Here is a 17,864-nt window from a genome sequence, read left to right as displayed (position 1 = left end):
TTCACCGTGTTAGCCAGGATGGTCTCGATCTCCTGACCTCGTGATCCGCCCGTCTCGGCCTCCCAAAGTGCTGGGATTACAGGCTTGAGCCACAGCGCCCGGCCGTTATACTGGATATTTGATGCTTTCTCTGTGGGGCTTACCAGTCATTTGTGAGCTTGCTTAATGTTTTGGATGTCCTAATAGAATGGGATCACTAAGAAGAGCAGTCCACAAAAGAAGTTTCATGTTTTAAATTTTAAACTTCTCATTTAGTATTGTTTTAGCTAAAAGTCTAATATGGCATTGACTGGAGATGATAGGGTTTCTTATGTTGGTAGGTTCTCACTGTCAGAATAATCAGTTAATTTGGGAGTACTTCTGGTAAAATGTATATTTTAGAATTTTAAGATTGAGTTTACTTTTTATTGAAGTGATGTCATGGGAGCAAGGTGGAAAGAGTTCCTCCTAATGATATTGGAATAAGATTAACTAAGGAAGTGGCAATTGAACTGAGCACAAGAACAGGATTTTTATCTTGTTGAAGAAGGAAGGGGATAGTATTTTAGTGTTTTAGACTTGGAATAGTATGAACAACAACAAAAAGGCATGAAGGGTTTTTACTCATTTAGGAATCAGGTATCAATTTTAATTTAGGATCAATTTTAATTAAAATTGCGTATAGTTAATATTATCACATTATTTCAAAGACCAGAAAGGTGTTAAAAGGTACACAGTGACATGTCTCCCCACAGCATTCTCATCTACCTAGTCCCCCCACTTCTTCTAACCATTGTTAATAACTTCTTCTTTATAGAGTTTCCCGATACATATATAATAAAATATAAACGTAGATTATTACATTGCCTCTTTTTTCACATTCTTCTGTACTTCAAGAAGCATCTTTTGAAGAAATGGATTTTCTGTATATTTTCAACACACATAAATTTAATAGATGATAGTAGTTTCTGGTAATATTACAGGTGTGATTAAATTTCAAGAGCATAATGAGAGTCTAGACGTTGGAATTATTTTCTTCTTTGAACATTCATTGAACTAACACCATAAGAAAATTCCATGTAATATAGTTTGTGCTGCTAACAATGAAATGAAACAACAGAGCCAAATGGTCAGAGTATAGCCTGAAAATGTGTCGGATTTCAAAGTCGAAGTTCTCACAGCTGTGCAGCACTTACACCCCACATATCTATACTAAGACAAGAATATTGTGGCTGGATACCCTATAAAAGATGTCACATTTCACATTTTCACTTTGTCGTTTCTGAAGTCTAGTATCAACAGATAAGATCTAAAACCATTTATTTCAAGTGCATAAAAGACTGATGATATAATATGATATGCTTTTGACTGTAACAGAAACACCAACTCAAAGTGGCTTGAACAATAAGGAAATTTTTTTGGCTCTCGTAACCTAAAATCCAGTGGCAGACAAGTCTTCTGGATTGATTGATATAACAGTTTATTTCATCAAGGGACCTATGTTTTTTCTGTCTTTGCTCTCTGCTATCAATGATGTCTACTTTATTTTCAGATTGATTTTTCTCATTTTTATAGGAATTTGATTATTCACTTTTCCAAGATAGAGTGGCGTGGAGTGGCGAAAGACCATTAAGGAATGCTGAACATAAAGGAATCCTGGGGACCTGACCCTCAGTTAAGACATAAGAATGACCACCAGGAGTGTGCTCAGTGAGTTTTGGAATGAATGGATAGAGAGCAACATGAACAGGTGCTCTTGTTTAGAGACTAAAGTATATCTTATTCAAGGCCAGTCATTCTCAACTGAAGCTGTACATTGAAATCACTGGGAAGATTAAAATGAAAATACTGATGCCCAAGTCCAATTCCCAGAGATTCTGATTCATTTGTTCAGATATTGGAATTTTTAAAGTGCTTTCCATGGGATTCCAATGGGTAGACAGGATTGAGAACTATCTTCTAGGAATGATAACAGTTCAGAACTTTTAGGAAGAATAAAACAGAAGTCAAACGTAGAATTAGCTTTTAATTCCTAATGAAGTAATATTGGCAGTTTATAAAATTGGTCATCAAACATCCCATGTTTATTAAACACTTACATTACATAAAGCTTAAAAATAGTCCATTATTCTAATAAAAATAAAGGCAGAATCAGAGCATACATTTTTGTGGTTAAGACAAAAATAAGAAGCTAGAAATGTCTATACTTTACTCTCCTTTTGTTAGTAATTAACAGCGTATTTGCTAATCCTCACATATTCTGATTCCCCCAACTCTTGAATCCACTCCTTCTCCTCTAATTCTATTGCTCTTACCTCAGATCAGCACCTCATAATCTTCCACATGTATCACTATGCAATCTCCTAATTGGATTTGGTATCTCTTCCCTTCAGTCTTTCTTTCACAAAGCTTCCAGATGAATTTTCTCTCAGGAAAACTATTACATCGATTATATCATTCCTCTGCTCAAAGTCTCAAATTCTGCAGCTTGGCCTTTCAATGCTTCTATAGTCTGGGCCAAATCTACCTTTTGTCTATCTCACATTTCACTTCTTCATTCACTCCATGCTTTGGTTAAATTGAATTAGTATATCATATATGCAGTCTGCCTATTTACTTATTAACACTCTGCTTAAACTTAACTTTTCCATAAAATATTTTCTTTCTCTTTTTTTTTTGAGACAGGGTCTCGCTCTTTCGTCCAGGCCAGACTGCAGTGGCTCTATCTTGGCTCACTGCAAGCTCCGCCTCCCAGGTTCATGCCATTTTCCTGCCTCAGCCGCCCGAGTAGCTGGGACTACAGGCGCCCACCACCACGCCCGGCTAATTTTTTATATTTTTAGTAGCGACGAGGTTTCACTGTGTTAGCCAGGATGGTCTCGATCTCCTGACCTTGTGATCCGCCCACCTCGGCCTCCCAAAGTGCTGGGATTACAGGCGTGAGCCACTGCGCCCCGCCTCCATAAAATATTTTCTATAATTCAGCTGAAAAAATATTTTCTTTCTCAAAGCCCTGTAGGATGTTAACTGAATTTCTCTTGTGGCACATATCTTGTTCTACCCTCTAATATAGTGATGTGTATACATGACTTACCTCATAGTCTGGCAGCTTTGCATCCTTCTCTATGCTTATATTTGTTGAACGAAGTAGTGAACTTTCTATTTTCCTGTCTTTATAAACTTTAGACTAGTTTTACACGTTCCTATGGTTCCAGAACAGTTGGAGGAGTTTAATACGAGGGACTATTGATTAAAATGTCTCACATTTTGGTCGGGCACAGTGGCCCATGCCTGTAATCTCAGCACTTTGGGAGGCTGAGGTGGATGGATCACCTGAGGTCAGAAGTTCGAGACTAGCCTGGCCGACATGGTGAAACTCCACCACTACTAAAAATACAAAAAATTAGCCAGGCATGGTGGCAGGTGCCCGTAATTCCAGCTACTTGGAGGCTGAGGCAGGAGAATCGCTTGAACCCAGGAGGCAGAGGTTGCAGTGAGCCGAGATTGCGCTATTGCACTCCAGCCCGGGCAACGAGTGAAATTCTATCTCAAAAATAAAACAAAAGTCTCACTTACATTTCACCTGGCAGCTTGTTAATGTTTACCATTATCTGACTAGTTCTTTAGCTACTGTCATGTGTCAGACATACAAACTCAATCTATAATCCCCAAAACAGTCATCTCATCCTCATTTCTCAGATGAGTAAACTGGAATTCAGAGACAGTAAATAATTTGCCCAAGTTCCTTCATAAATTGACAGAGCTGGAATTCCAGACCTGCTCTGTGTCACTCCAGAGCTATACAAGACAGGGTTAAAAACTGAAAATAGAGATGAAGTCTAAATATTAGGCTAGTGATGTTTTAATTTTTTTCCCAGCTCATCCACACAAGGTCAAGTTTCCATCTACTGATTCACACATCAGATTATTCTGACTCTATTCCCAGATCTACCAGCAAAACCACTTCCTATCCAAATTTACAGTCAAACAAAGAAAAGCCAAATCTGCATGAGATACCTTGACTCCAGCCCCATCCAATCCTGTAGAAACCATTAGGATTTAATAGTAGTAACTGAGAGGCATCAAAATGAGAGAATACACAGCTTTGGACAAGAGATGAAATTTTATGGGGTAAACAAAATTGGTATGAAAGCTCAGCCTCTATATTCAGTCTCTTTCTTGCTTTTTACATATTCATAGGATGTAGAGACTTTGCCTACATGATCTCAACTTTCAGTTTCAAAGTGAATTTTTATGACCGTTATATGGATATTCCCTAAATAACCATATTTGTTTTCAGCCTTGTGGATGTTTACCTAACATTTTCACTTCTCATCCGGAGACAACCTTGTGGAAACTACGAACTTCATTTGAATAAATACAATTTTGATCCAGTAGGTTTAGACCTTGAGAATTAACTTTAATGGGAATTTGATAAGTTGGGTCTATAGCTGTTACTAGAATAGAGTTATTATTTAGTTCAACAGAGAAGAGGACATCCATTTTTCTTACTCGAAGGTGTCCCTCTACTATAAATCCCTATGCCAAGTCAGTCTCATGGAGGCCAAGTGCAAATAATAGTAGCAGGGATGGAGATTCTTTTAAAACACTTGAGTGAGAACGGTGGGCATGACTAGATACCATAAGGGATATTAGGAGAGACATTTTGGCCATCAGACTTTTATGGCATAGCAGAGCTATAGCTTTAATTCCTCATATAAGTTTCATCTAGTTTTTGGATACTCTATAGAGTAACTGTCATTGTTGAGGGCAGGACTGAACTTTCCAGAGTCAGAACTGTCTATACCAAAGGTGCTTTTTGGTTCTCAAGTAATAATACACAACTAGACCCAATGGCTACCCAGGTACCATGGAGATTCTGTGATGAAATATGAAACTCAAGATAAAGCGTTTCCCCGAATCTCTAAAATACAGGAGCTGCATTGTTTCCAGTGTGCTATGCCTTTTATTTGTCTTCCTAACTGTTGCCTAATGAGTCCCAACTGACACATATATAGAAAGGATACCAAATTGGGCATAAATGTGACTTTCATTCTAAGTCAGAGAACAAATTAGATGACCTGAATAGTAGCTGATATTTGATGCCCACCAGGTTCTCAATATTCAAATCTTCTTTTTTTTTTCTTTTTTACTAATTAACCCAGAAGTATACACCATTAACTAGATAATGTTACACAAGATAGGAAGTTTAATTTTCATTCCTAGCACACCATGAAATTACTGTTGAACACCTTAAAGTCTCTTTATTTTTGTTTTTAAGTTTATAAAACTGGGAGATTAATATATTGATCTCATAGGAAGGCTGTGAAACTAAATTAGATTAATAACCAATAAATATGGAAATGCTCTAAGCAAATGAATAACAACTTATTAAGTACATTTGTTTATCACTATGTTTAACAACACTTAAAGGTAAATTAGTACAAACCTTTTAGAAGACACTTTGGAAATATCTATTAAAATTCAGAGTAATAATGTTAGAGAAGGGGAAAGGCAATTTTACTTTTCACTTGATACCAGTCTGATTTTTTGAGCATTTAAAATGCTCATGTTATATAGCATTTTAAATTAAATAATTAAAAATAAAGAGTACTGCACCTTTTAAAAGTAGGAATGCTCTAACAGCAAGTGAATTATTAATGTTTGTTTTTATTCCTCACAGCAACTGAAGACTGATCAGTTATATAGTTAATGTTTTTATTTTAGAATAGTAATGTATTAATGGCTCAGTGTGCCATGATAACAGTTTCAACATAAATATGTGTATTTTCTATTCTGAGCATAAGACATAATAGCTCTAATTAAAATGCTTCTAGCCATCCCAGAAGCACTTCCAAGAAACCCTCAAAAGCCTGTGTCTTTTCATCTCAGATTTTTTTTTATCAAGTTGTACTCTAACTCCTGATGCCAGAGAGATGAACAAGAAGATCCAGAGCAAAAACTCCTTCAAAATCTTCATTAATGAGGTGTAAGAAACCTTCCTAAAGCTCCTACTATAACAGGAAGTGCTGGAAAAAACTTGAGGGAAGAGGAAAAAAAAATTAAAAACAGCCTAAGAAAGGACCAGACTTTGAAATATTGCAATAATAAAATATTTTACATCTCTGCTTTGATATTGTCCTCTGAAAATACTTTACACTCGAAGATTCTGCTTTAACTTTGAGTTTACTGAAAGACTAAATCACCCTTCATTAGTGAGCACTGGTTTAATTTGTCATACAGAAACTTTATAACTTATTTCTATTTTAAAATAAGGTATTTTCACAAACAAATGCTATTTCAGCCAATTATTTTGCAGAATAAATTCAAATATAAAGTTAGATTCTATTAAGAATATGTAAAGGATCAATTCAATCGCATCTAAATTTATATTTATATATTTTCTTTGATAATTCAGTTGATCCTATAGTGCGCTGCTCTTAGCTAACAGAGAGTGGATCCCAAACCTAAGGCCTTCCAAGATAATGCAAAAATGACAGGGTGCAGAACACACTACCCCAAAACACGGCACCTTGGCATTTGAGGAAACAGCTGAAGCCGGAAGGCCTCTTTGACTGTCTCTCACCTTTCTTCCTTGAAGCAGGCCATAAAAGAAATTATCTCAACTTCCTCTAAAGCAGACCATAAGACCCTCATTCCAAAGGGGTCCTCCATATATCTAGAGAAAAGGAATAAAGCTACAGAGACACAGAGAAGAAAAGAATCTGAATACACAGGCTTTGCTAAGTTCCCCCCAATTTATTACCTTTTTGTCCCTCAATCATACTTCTGCCCCACAGTCCATAAAATTACACAGATTTCCCTATTTTTTTTTTTTTTTTTTTTTTGAGGCAGAGCCTCACTCTGTTACCCAGGCTGGTGTGCAGTGGTACAATCTCAGCTTACTGCAACCTCTGCCTCCTGGGTTCAAGCAATTCTCTGCCTCAGCCTCCCGAGTAGCTGGGACTACAGATGCATGTCACCACATCTGACTGAATTTTTTTTTTGTATTTTTTGTAGAGAGGGGTTTTCACCATGTTGGCCAGGCTGGTCTTGAACTTCTGGCCTCAAGTGATCCACCCACCTCAGCTTCCCAAAGTGCTGAGATTACAGGCCTGAGCCACATCGCCCAGCCTGGGTGTTCATTTCTGAAGGCTCTTGTGTAATTGATGTAAAAGTTAAATACATTAATATGCTTTTCTCTTTTTAATCTGTCTTTTGTTGTAGGGGTCTCAGCCAGGAGCCTTGCAGTCAGTGAGGAAAAACTATTACATTTCTCTCTTATGACAATTACTTTTTGGTTTTTCTAATGTTGCAAACTCACTTCTGAGACTCTTAGCATAGATTAAAAAATACATGTAAATTAATTTTCCTATTATACGGAGCTTGAAACAGATTGCTAATCTCAATTCAGAAAATGCCACAATTAAATCTGTGAGGAAAGCTTTTATCAAACTAAACAGAGAAACAAAGGAATAGACTTTGGAACATACAAGCTATTAACAAGGTGCAAGTAGCATGTGGCAAACAGAAGGCAGAGCTATTCCCTAAAAGTTTTCTTTTTATCTTAAATAACTTTTGTAGGATTTTAGAGCTTAGTGTTGGCATAGCTCTGTTTATGTTCTGCTGTTATCCAGCAAGAAGAAACATATTCAACATCTATGGCAGACTTCTTGTCATTCCCTAAGATCTTCTTCCAGACAAATAGAATTTTTAGCTGGGCACGGGGCCATCCAAATAAACACTTCCCAGAATGCTTTGAGCCAGTGTTGCCATGTAGCTTGGTTCTGGCCAGAGATATAAGTGGAGGTGAGAGCCCTAGCAGCTTCAGAGCCCTCTTTTTTTTTTTTTTTTTTTTTTGAGATGGAGTTTAACTCTTGTCACCCAGGCTGGAGTGCAATGGCGTGATCTTGGCTCATTGCAACCTCCACCTCCCGGGTTCAAGTGATTCTCCTGCCTCAGCCTCCTGAGTAGCTGGGATTACAGGCACCCGTCACCACCCCGGCTAATTTATTGTATTTTTAGTAGAGACAGGGTTTCGCCATGTTGGCCAGGGTGGTCTCGAATTCCTGTCCTCAAGTGATCTGCCCACCTTGGCCTCCTAAAGTGCTGGGGTTACAGGTGTGAGCCACTGCATCCAGCCTAAATACACCAAATTTAAGGCTCATAGAGTCCACTTTGGTAATGAACCACCACTTATTTAAAATCTGATTAAAAATGCATGGTGTCTTTTTTGTGGACAACACAGATAAAAAACAAAACAAACAAAATAAACATCATAGTGAAAAAACATATTTTACAATACAGTTAAAATGCAAAGTGAGGCCTGAGTTCTTATCCCAATTGTACTACTTGATTTTACCATTCTATAATGAAATAAAATAAATGTATGCATTATTATAGATACAAATTAGTGCAAGTTGTCCTCAAGAGAGTGTGAATAGGTGATGTCACTTCATTAAAATGGTGAGGTAGAAGCAAGGTGACTTCACTTCCTCCTACTGAAAGGTAAAATTTATAACACTGAGGCTGAGCCCAGTGGCTCACGTCTGTAATCCCAGCACTTTGGGAGGCCAAGGGGGCAGATCACTTGAGGCCAGGAGTTCAAGACTAGCCTGGCCAACATGGTGAAACGCTGTACTAAAAATACAAAAATATTAGCTGGGAGCGGTGGCACATACCTGTAATCCCAGCTACTTGGGATGCTGAGGCATGAAAATTGCTTGAACCCAGGAGGCAGAGGTTGCAGTGAGCCAAGATCATGCCACTGCACTCCAACCTGGGTGACAGAGTGAGACTCTGTCTCCAAAAAATAAAATAAAATTAATTAAAAATAAACATATAGCACTGAGATTATTACCATCTGTATTCCAGAACTGAAATATAAGGATGAGACAATTCCTGGGACCACACAGAAGTGAAAAACTCCATGTAGACACTAAGAGAATTTGACTTTTATATCCATGATACCCTTCCCTCAATTTTCCAGGCACCAAGCTTGCAGAAAATTTCCCCCAACTCATGGTTACTACACTGGAAAAAGTTAGATCAAGTTGGACAACCAACTTTCCCACCATCTTGGGTTCCCTGTACCTGCTTCAATCCATGGAAAGCATTGCAAGAGCCTGGAGACAGGGGGTGGAGGGGGCGGGGGTGAAATTCATGAGGACAGTCAGAGACAAAGGCAGGAGATGGGACTAGCATCCACAGACTGGGAAACTCTACTCTGTATCTTGGTCAAAACAGACATCAAATCAGAGTGGCTGTTCAGCAGCACAAGGAGGTATGTTTCATGGATCACCTAGGCATTAACCACTAGGCAGTTTTTCCACACTGCAAGGATATCCCTTTGGGACCTCCTCCATCTGTGAAGGACACTGCTTCAAAGTTTGCTAGAGCCAAGGCAAACCTGGGCTTAAAAGCCATATACTGCCAAAAAGGAGGAAGTGTTGCAGCAAAAAAAGGTATTCAACAGGTATATTACAAAGAATTCTCTAAGCAAACATATCCAATAAAAACCAAAACAAGCCAGACAGATAAGACTAGAATAGATAACTAATCCTTCAGTGTGAAGACATGGATGTACATCCACAAGAAACAATAGCAAACAGAGAACCAGGACCTCTCCTAATGGACAAAACAAGGAGCCAGTGATCAACCCTAACAAGACAGAGATAGGTGAGCTCGCTGATCAAGAATTCAAAATAGCAGTTTTAAGGAAACTCAGTGATCTCCAAAATAACACAGAAAAGCAACTAAGAAATTTATCAGAGAAATTTAACAAAGAGATTGAACTGATAAAAAAGGAAACAAATCCTAGAACTGAAAAAATGTATTTGCTGAACTGAAAAATTCATTAGCGGCTCTCTTGTATCTCTTGATCCAGCAGAATGGATCAACCAGAGGAAAAAATTAATGAGCTCAAAGACAGGCTATTGGAAAATACACAACCAGAGGAGAAAAATGTATGAAAAGGAATGAAGAATGTCTATAAGATATAGAAAATCACACCAATAGAGCAAATCTAAGAATTACTGGTATTCAAGAGGGAGCTGTGCAAGAGCCAGGGGTAGAAAGCTTATTCAAAGAAATAATAACAGGAAACTTCCCCAAACTTGGGAAAGATAAATATACAGGTACAGGAAGATCAGAGATCACCAATCAGGTAAAACTCAAAATTACCCCAAGGCAATTAATAATCAAATTCTCAAAGGTTGTGGACAAAGAGGATCCCTTTTTTTTTTTTTTTTTTTTTTGAGACGGAGCCTTGCTCTGTCGCCCAGGCTGGAGTGCAGTGGCCAGATCTCAGCTCACTGCAAGCTCTGCCTCCTGGGTTTACGCCATTCTCCTGCCTCAGCCTCCGGAGTAGCTGGGACTACAGGCGCCCGCCACCTCGCCTGGCTAGTTTTTTGTATTTTTAGTAGAGACAGGGTTTCACCGTGTTAGCCAGGATGGTCTCGATCTCCTGACCTCGCGATCTGCCCGTCTCAGCCTCCCAAAGTGCTGGGATTACAGGCTTGAGCCACTGCGCCCGGCTAAAGAGAGGATCCTAAAAGCAGCAAGAGAAAAGAAGCAAATAACATATAAAGTAGCTGATAAGGTTTGGCTCTGTGGCCCTACCCAAATCTCATCTTGAATTATACTCCCATAATTCCCACATGTTATGGGAGGGATCCGGTGGGAGATGATTTGAATCATGGGAGCAGTTTCCCCATAGTGTTCTCATGGTAGTGAATAAGTCTCATGAGATCTGATGGTTTTATCAGGGGTTTCCACTTTTGCATCTTCCTCATTTTTTTCTCTTGCCACCACCTTGTAAGAAGTGCCTTTCACCTCCCGCCATGATTCTGAGGTCTCCCCAGCTATGTGGAACTGTAAGTCCAATTAAACCTATTTTTCTTCTTAGTCTCTTGTATGTCTTTATCAGCAGTGTGAAAATGGACTAATACAGTAGTTCCAATTCATCTGGTAACAGACTTCTTAACAGAAACTATACAGGCCAGGAGGGAGTGGGACAACATATTCAAAGTGCTGAAAGAAAGAAACATGCCAAGTAAGAATTATGTACCCAGCAAAGCTATCCTTCAAACATAAAAGAGAAATAAAGCCTTTCACAGACAAACAAAAGCTGAGGGAACTTATCACCCCAGACCTGTCTTACAAGAAATGCTGATAAAGGGAGATCTTTAATATGAAAGAAAAAAATTAACATGCAAAAAGAAAACATTTGCAGGTATAAAACCCACTGGTAAAAGAAAGTACACAAACTCAGAATACTCTAACACTATAATTGTGGTATGCAATCCACTCATAAATCTAGTATGAAGACTAAATAACAAATCTATCAAAAACAATACTAGCTACAGTAACCTGTTAAGAGATAGACAATATAAAATACATAAATAGAGACAACAAAAAGTCAAAATGTGTGTGTAGGGGAATGCAGTTAAAGTGTGGTGTTAGTTTTTCCTTTATTTGTTGGTTTCTTTGTGATCAAAGATAAGTTGTCATTTGTTTAAAATAACTTGTCATATATATATATATATATAAGATGTTTTTGTAAGCCTCATGGTAACCACAAAGGAAAAACCTATAATAAATATACTAAAAATAAAAAGCAATGAATTAAAACATACTACCAGAGGCTGGGTGTGGTGGCTCGCACCTGTAATTTCAGCACTTTGGGAGGCCGAGGCAGGTGGATTGCTTGAGCCCACGAGTTTGAGACCAGCCTGGGCAACATGATGAAACCCTGTCTCTACTAAAAATACAAAAATTAGCCAGGCATGGTGGCACACACCTGTGGGCCTAGCTACTTAGGAGGCTGAGGCAGGGGGATCGCTTGAGCCTGAGAGGTGAAGGCTGCGATGAGCTGAGATTGTGCCAGTGCCCTCCAGCCTGGGTGACAGATCAAGACCTGTCTCCAAAAAATAAATAAATAAGTAAATAAAATAAAACATACTACCAGAGAAAATTGCTTAACTACAAAGAAAGACAGTAAGGAAGGAAGAAAGAGAGAAGTTAACAAAACAACCAGAAAACAAGTAAAAAAATGTAGTAGTAAGTCATTATCTATCAATAATTACATTTATGTAAATGGACTGAATTATCCAAGTAAAAGACAGAGTGGCTGAATGGATAAAGAAATAAGACTCAACTATATGCTGCCTACAAGAGACCCACGTCATCTTTAAAGACACAGATAGACTAAAAAATGAAAGGATGGAAAAAGATAGTCCATGCAAATAGAAACTGACAAAAGCAGGAGTAGCTATAGTTAGATAAAATAGACTACAACTTACACTTTAAAAAGAGTTAAAGAAGTTCACTATAATGATAAAGGGGTCAGTCCAGCAAGAGGATATAACAATTATAAATATCTGTGCACCCAACACAGAAACACTGAAGTATATAAAGCAGACATTAATAAACCTAAAGGGAGGAATAGACTGCTATACAATTATAGTGGTGACTTCAATAACCCACTCTCAGTAATGAACAGATTATCCAGTTGGGAAATCAACAAAGGAACATCAGAGTTAAACTATACTCTAGATCAAATGGGCCTAAATTGACATTTAAATAGTGTGTAAATAGTCATTTTGTTGTGTGACATCGTAACAGCACTTTTGCTTTTATTTATGTAGGTATAAAAATATCCCATTTCTGATTTCTTGAGTCAAATTAATTGAGTGTTAGCCACAAGCTAGTTGAAGAGGAAGACATTACTACTGCTAGGCTAATCTTTATTAAACATTTTTAAAAAATCAAACCTCCACTTTCCCCTCTTTTCTACCTTCTTTTTTCCCTTGACCTTAACACTTAGTAGATGATCTCATGGCCTACTTCTCAGAGTATATAGAAACCTTCTGATAGGAGGTCTCTCAACTTTCTAATACCAAGTCTCCAAACCCACCTGTGTCCGTACTTATCCTGGTCTCCTTCCCTCAAGTTACAATAGAAGGAATATCTCTCCTCCTACCCAAGGTCAATATCTTTACCTATGCTTTGGATCCCAGCACTTCTTTTCTTCTCAGGAAATCTATGCTATAGGTTATCCCTTCTCTTTCCTATATCTTAAATATTTTAAATGTCTTCTTTTCAATGGGGTTATTCCTGACTGCTTATAAACAAGCTTGTTTTCTTCATTAAAGGAAAGGCTCCTGGCTAACAGTCACTCTTCCTTAAATAGTGCTTGGATGAACAATGTCCATGCTTGCCTGTGTAATTCTGTCTTTTCTGTACTTTTAGAGCTCACCCCATGGCTGAGATTATAGGTCTCCATATTTAATAAGGTTATATCTAAGTCTTCTAAACAAAGGAAACAGATAGTCTGCCTCATTTGTTTATTTATTTATTTGAGACCAAGTCTCACTCTGCCGCCCAGGCTGGAGTGCAGTGGTGCAATCTCAGTTCACTGCAACCTCTGCCTCCCAGGTTCAAGTCATTCTGTTGGCTCAGCCTTCTGAGTAGCTGGGATTACAGGCATGTGCCACCATATCCGGCTAATTTTTGTATTTTTAGTAGAGATGGGGTTTCACCATGTTGGCCAGGCTGGTCTCGAACTCCTGACCTCAGCTGATCCACCCACCTTGGCCTCCCAAAGTGCTGGGATTACAGGTGCGAGCCACCGTGCCCAGCCTATTCTGCCTCTTTTATGTGGCTGCATGTATCTACTGTCACCCTTTAATGTGTTGATTTCTTGTTATAATTCCCAGAGAGGAATCTTTTTTTTCCCCAATTTACTTATTTCTAGAGAGGATCTCAGTGTGGCTTCAAAGTACACAACACTAGTTTTTGCAGTATTTTTCTAGATAAAAATATTTCTTATCCAGGTGTGGTGGCTCATGCCTGAAATCCCAGCACTTTGGGAGGCTCAGGTGGGAGGATCACTTGAACCCAGGAGTTTGAGAGCAGCCCGGGCAACATAGTGAGATCTCATCTCTAAAAAAATAAAAAATAAAAAAAAAACAAGTATTGTGTTGGGCACCTGTGGTCCCAACTACTAGGGAGGCTGAGGTGGGAAGATTGCTTGAGCCCAAGAGGTCAAGGCTGCAGTAAGTCATGATGGCACCACTGTACACTGCACAGATGACAGTGAGACTCTGTCTAAAAAGAACAAAAACAAACAAACAAAAAAACAAAAACAAAAAAAACGGCCGGGAGCGGTGGCTCATGCCTGTTAATCCCAGCACTTTGGGAGGCGGAGGCGGATGGATCATGAGGTCAGAAGATCAAGACCATCCTGGGTAACATGGTGAAACCCCATCTCTACTAAAAATACAGAAACAAAATTAGTCAGGCATGGTGGCGGGCACCTGTAGTCCCAGCTACTCGGGAGGCTGAGGTGGGAGAATGGCGTGAACCTGTTGGCAGAGCTTGCAGTGAACTGAGATTGTGCCACTGCATTCCGGCCTGGGCGGCAGAGTGAGACTCCATCTCAAAACAAACAAACAAACGAACAAAAACTTCTTCCAACTAGCGTGCATGTATGCACCACCCAGATAATAGCAGCTTTGGCAGAATTTTATCTCTAGTCTTGTAGTTTTCATTTTTCGTATATAAAACTCAATGAGAAGTGCAATGTTAATTGAGTAGTTCTACTGAAAAAAAAGAGGTTATGGCTTACTGACTTTATTGAAATAACTTGCATTTACATCAAGAGTTGACCAAAATTTCCAATTTTGAAAATTAGTACTGTACTTAGCTACTTACTTAAATAGAGCCCATTGCCATGGAAGTTGGCAATACCATTTTAATAAAACAGGATTGAATATTTGTGGAGAAACATTAAATGCTTCATATTTTGCATGTCTTATGACTATGTGTATCAGTAAAAAGAAGCAATTGAATATGTTTCCACAAATGGAAAAGATGTTACAGCAATAAGAAAAAAAGATGTATTTCGGCTGATTCAAGCTGATCAGAAGATGTATTTTAGGAGCAGACCTTCATTTACATATATTCAAATAACTATGGAACGTGTCAGTAATAACAGCTGCTTAATCTGAGTTTTATGGTGGCTTTTTGACTTGTTGCTACTTAAAGCAATCATATAAAGGCAGCAAATCCCCACAACATCAGAAAATGTAGTATTGAAAAACTCCAGTATTAAGTTCCTATAGATGAGACTTCATGAGTAGTAGAAATAATAAAAGATGGTTCCACGAGTGTGTGATACAATAATAGGAATTAGTATGATTAAACTGGACAACTTTCATTTACTGGACAGATGGTAATTCTTAAGTAGAATTTTTCCAGAGAATCAGCACAAGATAGGTACTGCATTCAAAGGCACTTGTTACTAAAAATAAACAATCGATAATAATTTGCAATGAAAGTTCAAAACTACTTGGTAGAATGAACGTGAGTACTCTTTAAAAAGCTAAGCCTTTTCAAAGGCTGAAGCTTGGCTTGCTGTTATGCATTTTATAAAACTACAACATAATTTTTTAAAGTTTCCCAAGCAAGCACTGTACAGTTCAGTTTTAAAAATTATATTTTTTTGCTTGGAATGTTTCTGAGTTCCATCTAGAGAAATTTTACTGTAAGCATAGATAAGGAAAAAATGAAACCATTTTGGCAATCAAGAAGAACTTTAGAGATTTTTAGACTAACCACAAATGAAATAATGCCCTCTGACCTCAGAGTCTCAATGAGGGGATAATATGAGTGCTAGATTTTAAAAAGTTCAGTGAGTGGATGGTAATCTCTGAAAAGCAGATTGGAAGGCAGATCAGCATGAATTTGAAGATATGAAGAAACTCAGGGAGGTTCATAAAGGCTGGAGTATCATAGTGATTGCCTTTGTAAATATGAGGTTGTCAAACTCTATTCATTATTCAAGCCAGGAGTTTAGGGTTGATGGTCTCAGTAATTTTGTTGATGGAATATATGTTTGATGAATGAAGAGACTGTTTAACAGTTACATGCATTAATAAGCAAACTAAAGTCATAAACCTTAATATATTTTCTACAAATAATCCTATCAACTCAAATAGTGTTTATTTGGTGGTATAATTACATATGATGGTTCTATTGATTATTTAGAAATCTTATTCAGTTTATAGATTTTATAGGTATGTATATTAGTTTCCTATTGCTGTTGTAACAAATTAACACAAACCTAGTGGATTGAAACAACACAAATGTATTATCTTATGATTCTGGAAGTCAGAAGTTTGAAATGGTTTTCACTGGGCTAAAATCAAGTTGTTATTAGGACTGCATTCCTTCTGGAGGCTCCAGGGGATAATTTGTTTTCTTGCCTTTTCTAGCTGTTAAGGCCACCTGGCTTCCTTGGCTTGTGGCCTCTTCCTCCATCTTCAGAGCCAGCAGCATAGCATTATAAACAGTCTCTATGTCTCTGTCATCACATCTCTTTCTTTGACTCTGACCCTCCTTCCTCCATCTTATAAAGACCCTTGAGATTACATTGGGCCCACCTGGATAATCCAGGACAGTCTCCCTCTCTCAAAATCTTTAATTTAATCATCTCTACAAAGTCCCTTTTGCTATGTAAGAACACATATTCACAGGTTCTGGGAATTTGGATATGGACATCTTTGTCATATTTTCCTGCCTACTGCAGTGTGACAGACTGGATTATTGTTCCAACTCTTCACTCCCTACCAATAAATAGGATGATAGATTCATACCCTTTCCAGCAATTTTGTAGTGCCTTCCCAAAATGGTTAAGTTGTATCCCCACCCCTTGGCTCTGGAATTGACCCTATGTCTTGCTTTGGCCTGTGAGATGTCTTGCTTTGGCCTGGTAGTTGTGATATAACTGAAGGCTTAAAAAGTGCTTGTATGATTGGGCCTGCTCTCTTGTACTTCTGCTATTGCCATGAGAAGAACATGCCCAAGACAAGAGTCATGTGGAATAGAGTTGAGTTGCCTTAGCTAAGTCTGGCCTGAATCAGTTTACCCTTGGCCAATCCACGGATCTCTACAAATTAATTATTGTTCTTTTAAATCAGTGAATTTTGAGATACTTTATTGTGCTTAATTTTTGTGGCAATCACTGATACAGTAGAGATCTTAGATTTTCCTTTTTCATAGTCTTGTCTTCTACTTGCAGTTATTGTACTGCTAGATAACATTTCATCATACATTTAACACTTACTTAACAACTACCATGTGCCAGGTATATGCAAAGTTCTAGGCAGAAAGTTGGAAGCTTAATTTTCATGCTCCGTTCATGTAGCACTCATAGACATTCCCAAAAAAAGGGAGGAAAGGGCACAAGGAAGAGATGGAACTTGAAGTCATTCTATGATTGAATTGAATGGCAAAGATTTGATTTAGTTACTCATCATGACCAATCTGCATTACTGTGACATTAATTGAATACATTTTTACTGAGAACTTAATTTGTGAATGTATTTGGTGTTAGGGATACATATGAGAAGATGCAAACTTTGTTTTCATATCTTTGTTTCAAATCTTTGTTTTCATTTCATATTACTGATCATAGCATTGTAAAAAAAAGTGACAATTCTTTCTATTATATTCCATTTGATTTTATAGTCATAACAGGCATTGTGTTTCTGATTTTAAAAACATAATTTAGTAGGAAAAGAGATTAAAACTATTAGCTTAACTAAGTTTGGTTGGTTAGTATCTGTTGATTTTAGTAATTTATACCAGTGCTTCTCAAGCTATCTTTGATGAAGGACCATTTATTTTTTAAGTTTCTAATCTATGCTGACTGATACATTTATAAAATACAATAAGAAATGCCAAAACTGGCCGGGCGCGGTGGCTCAAGCCTGTAATCCCAGCACTTTGGGAGGCTGAGGTGGGTGGATCACAAGGTCAGGAGATCGAGACCATCCTGGCTAACACGGTGAAACCCCGTCTCTACTAAAAATATAAAAAAA

The 17,864-nt window shown here is 37.9% G+C and overlaps 1 protein-coding gene across 1 annotated transcript in view; it reads left to right on the top strand.

Annotated features, from left to right (window-relative positions):
- SKAP2 (src kinase associated phosphoprotein 2) overlaps positions 1-17,864 on the top strand; it is a 336,690-nt gene that overhangs the window by 101,557 nt on the left and 217,269 nt on the right. Inside the window, exon 2 of the mRNA XM_011938574.1 lies at positions 1,555-1,689. Coding sequence (XP_011793964.1) covers positions 1,668-1,689 — 22 coding nt within the window. The 5' untranslated portion in view covers positions 1,555-1,667. The remainder of the gene's footprint in view (positions 1-1,554; positions 1,690-17,864) is intronic.

This window comes from Colobus angolensis, unplaced genomic scaffold, assembly GCF_000951035.1.
Source record: "Colobus angolensis palliatus isolate OR3802 unplaced genomic scaffold, Cang.pa_1.0 Scaffold175, whole genome shotgun sequence".
Classification (NCBI taxonomy): Eukaryota; Metazoa; Chordata; class Mammalia; order Primates; family Cercopithecidae; genus Colobus; species Colobus angolensis.
The sequence above is the reverse complement of the archived record's forward strand: the minus strand, read 5'-3'. Positions and strand labels throughout refer to the sequence as shown.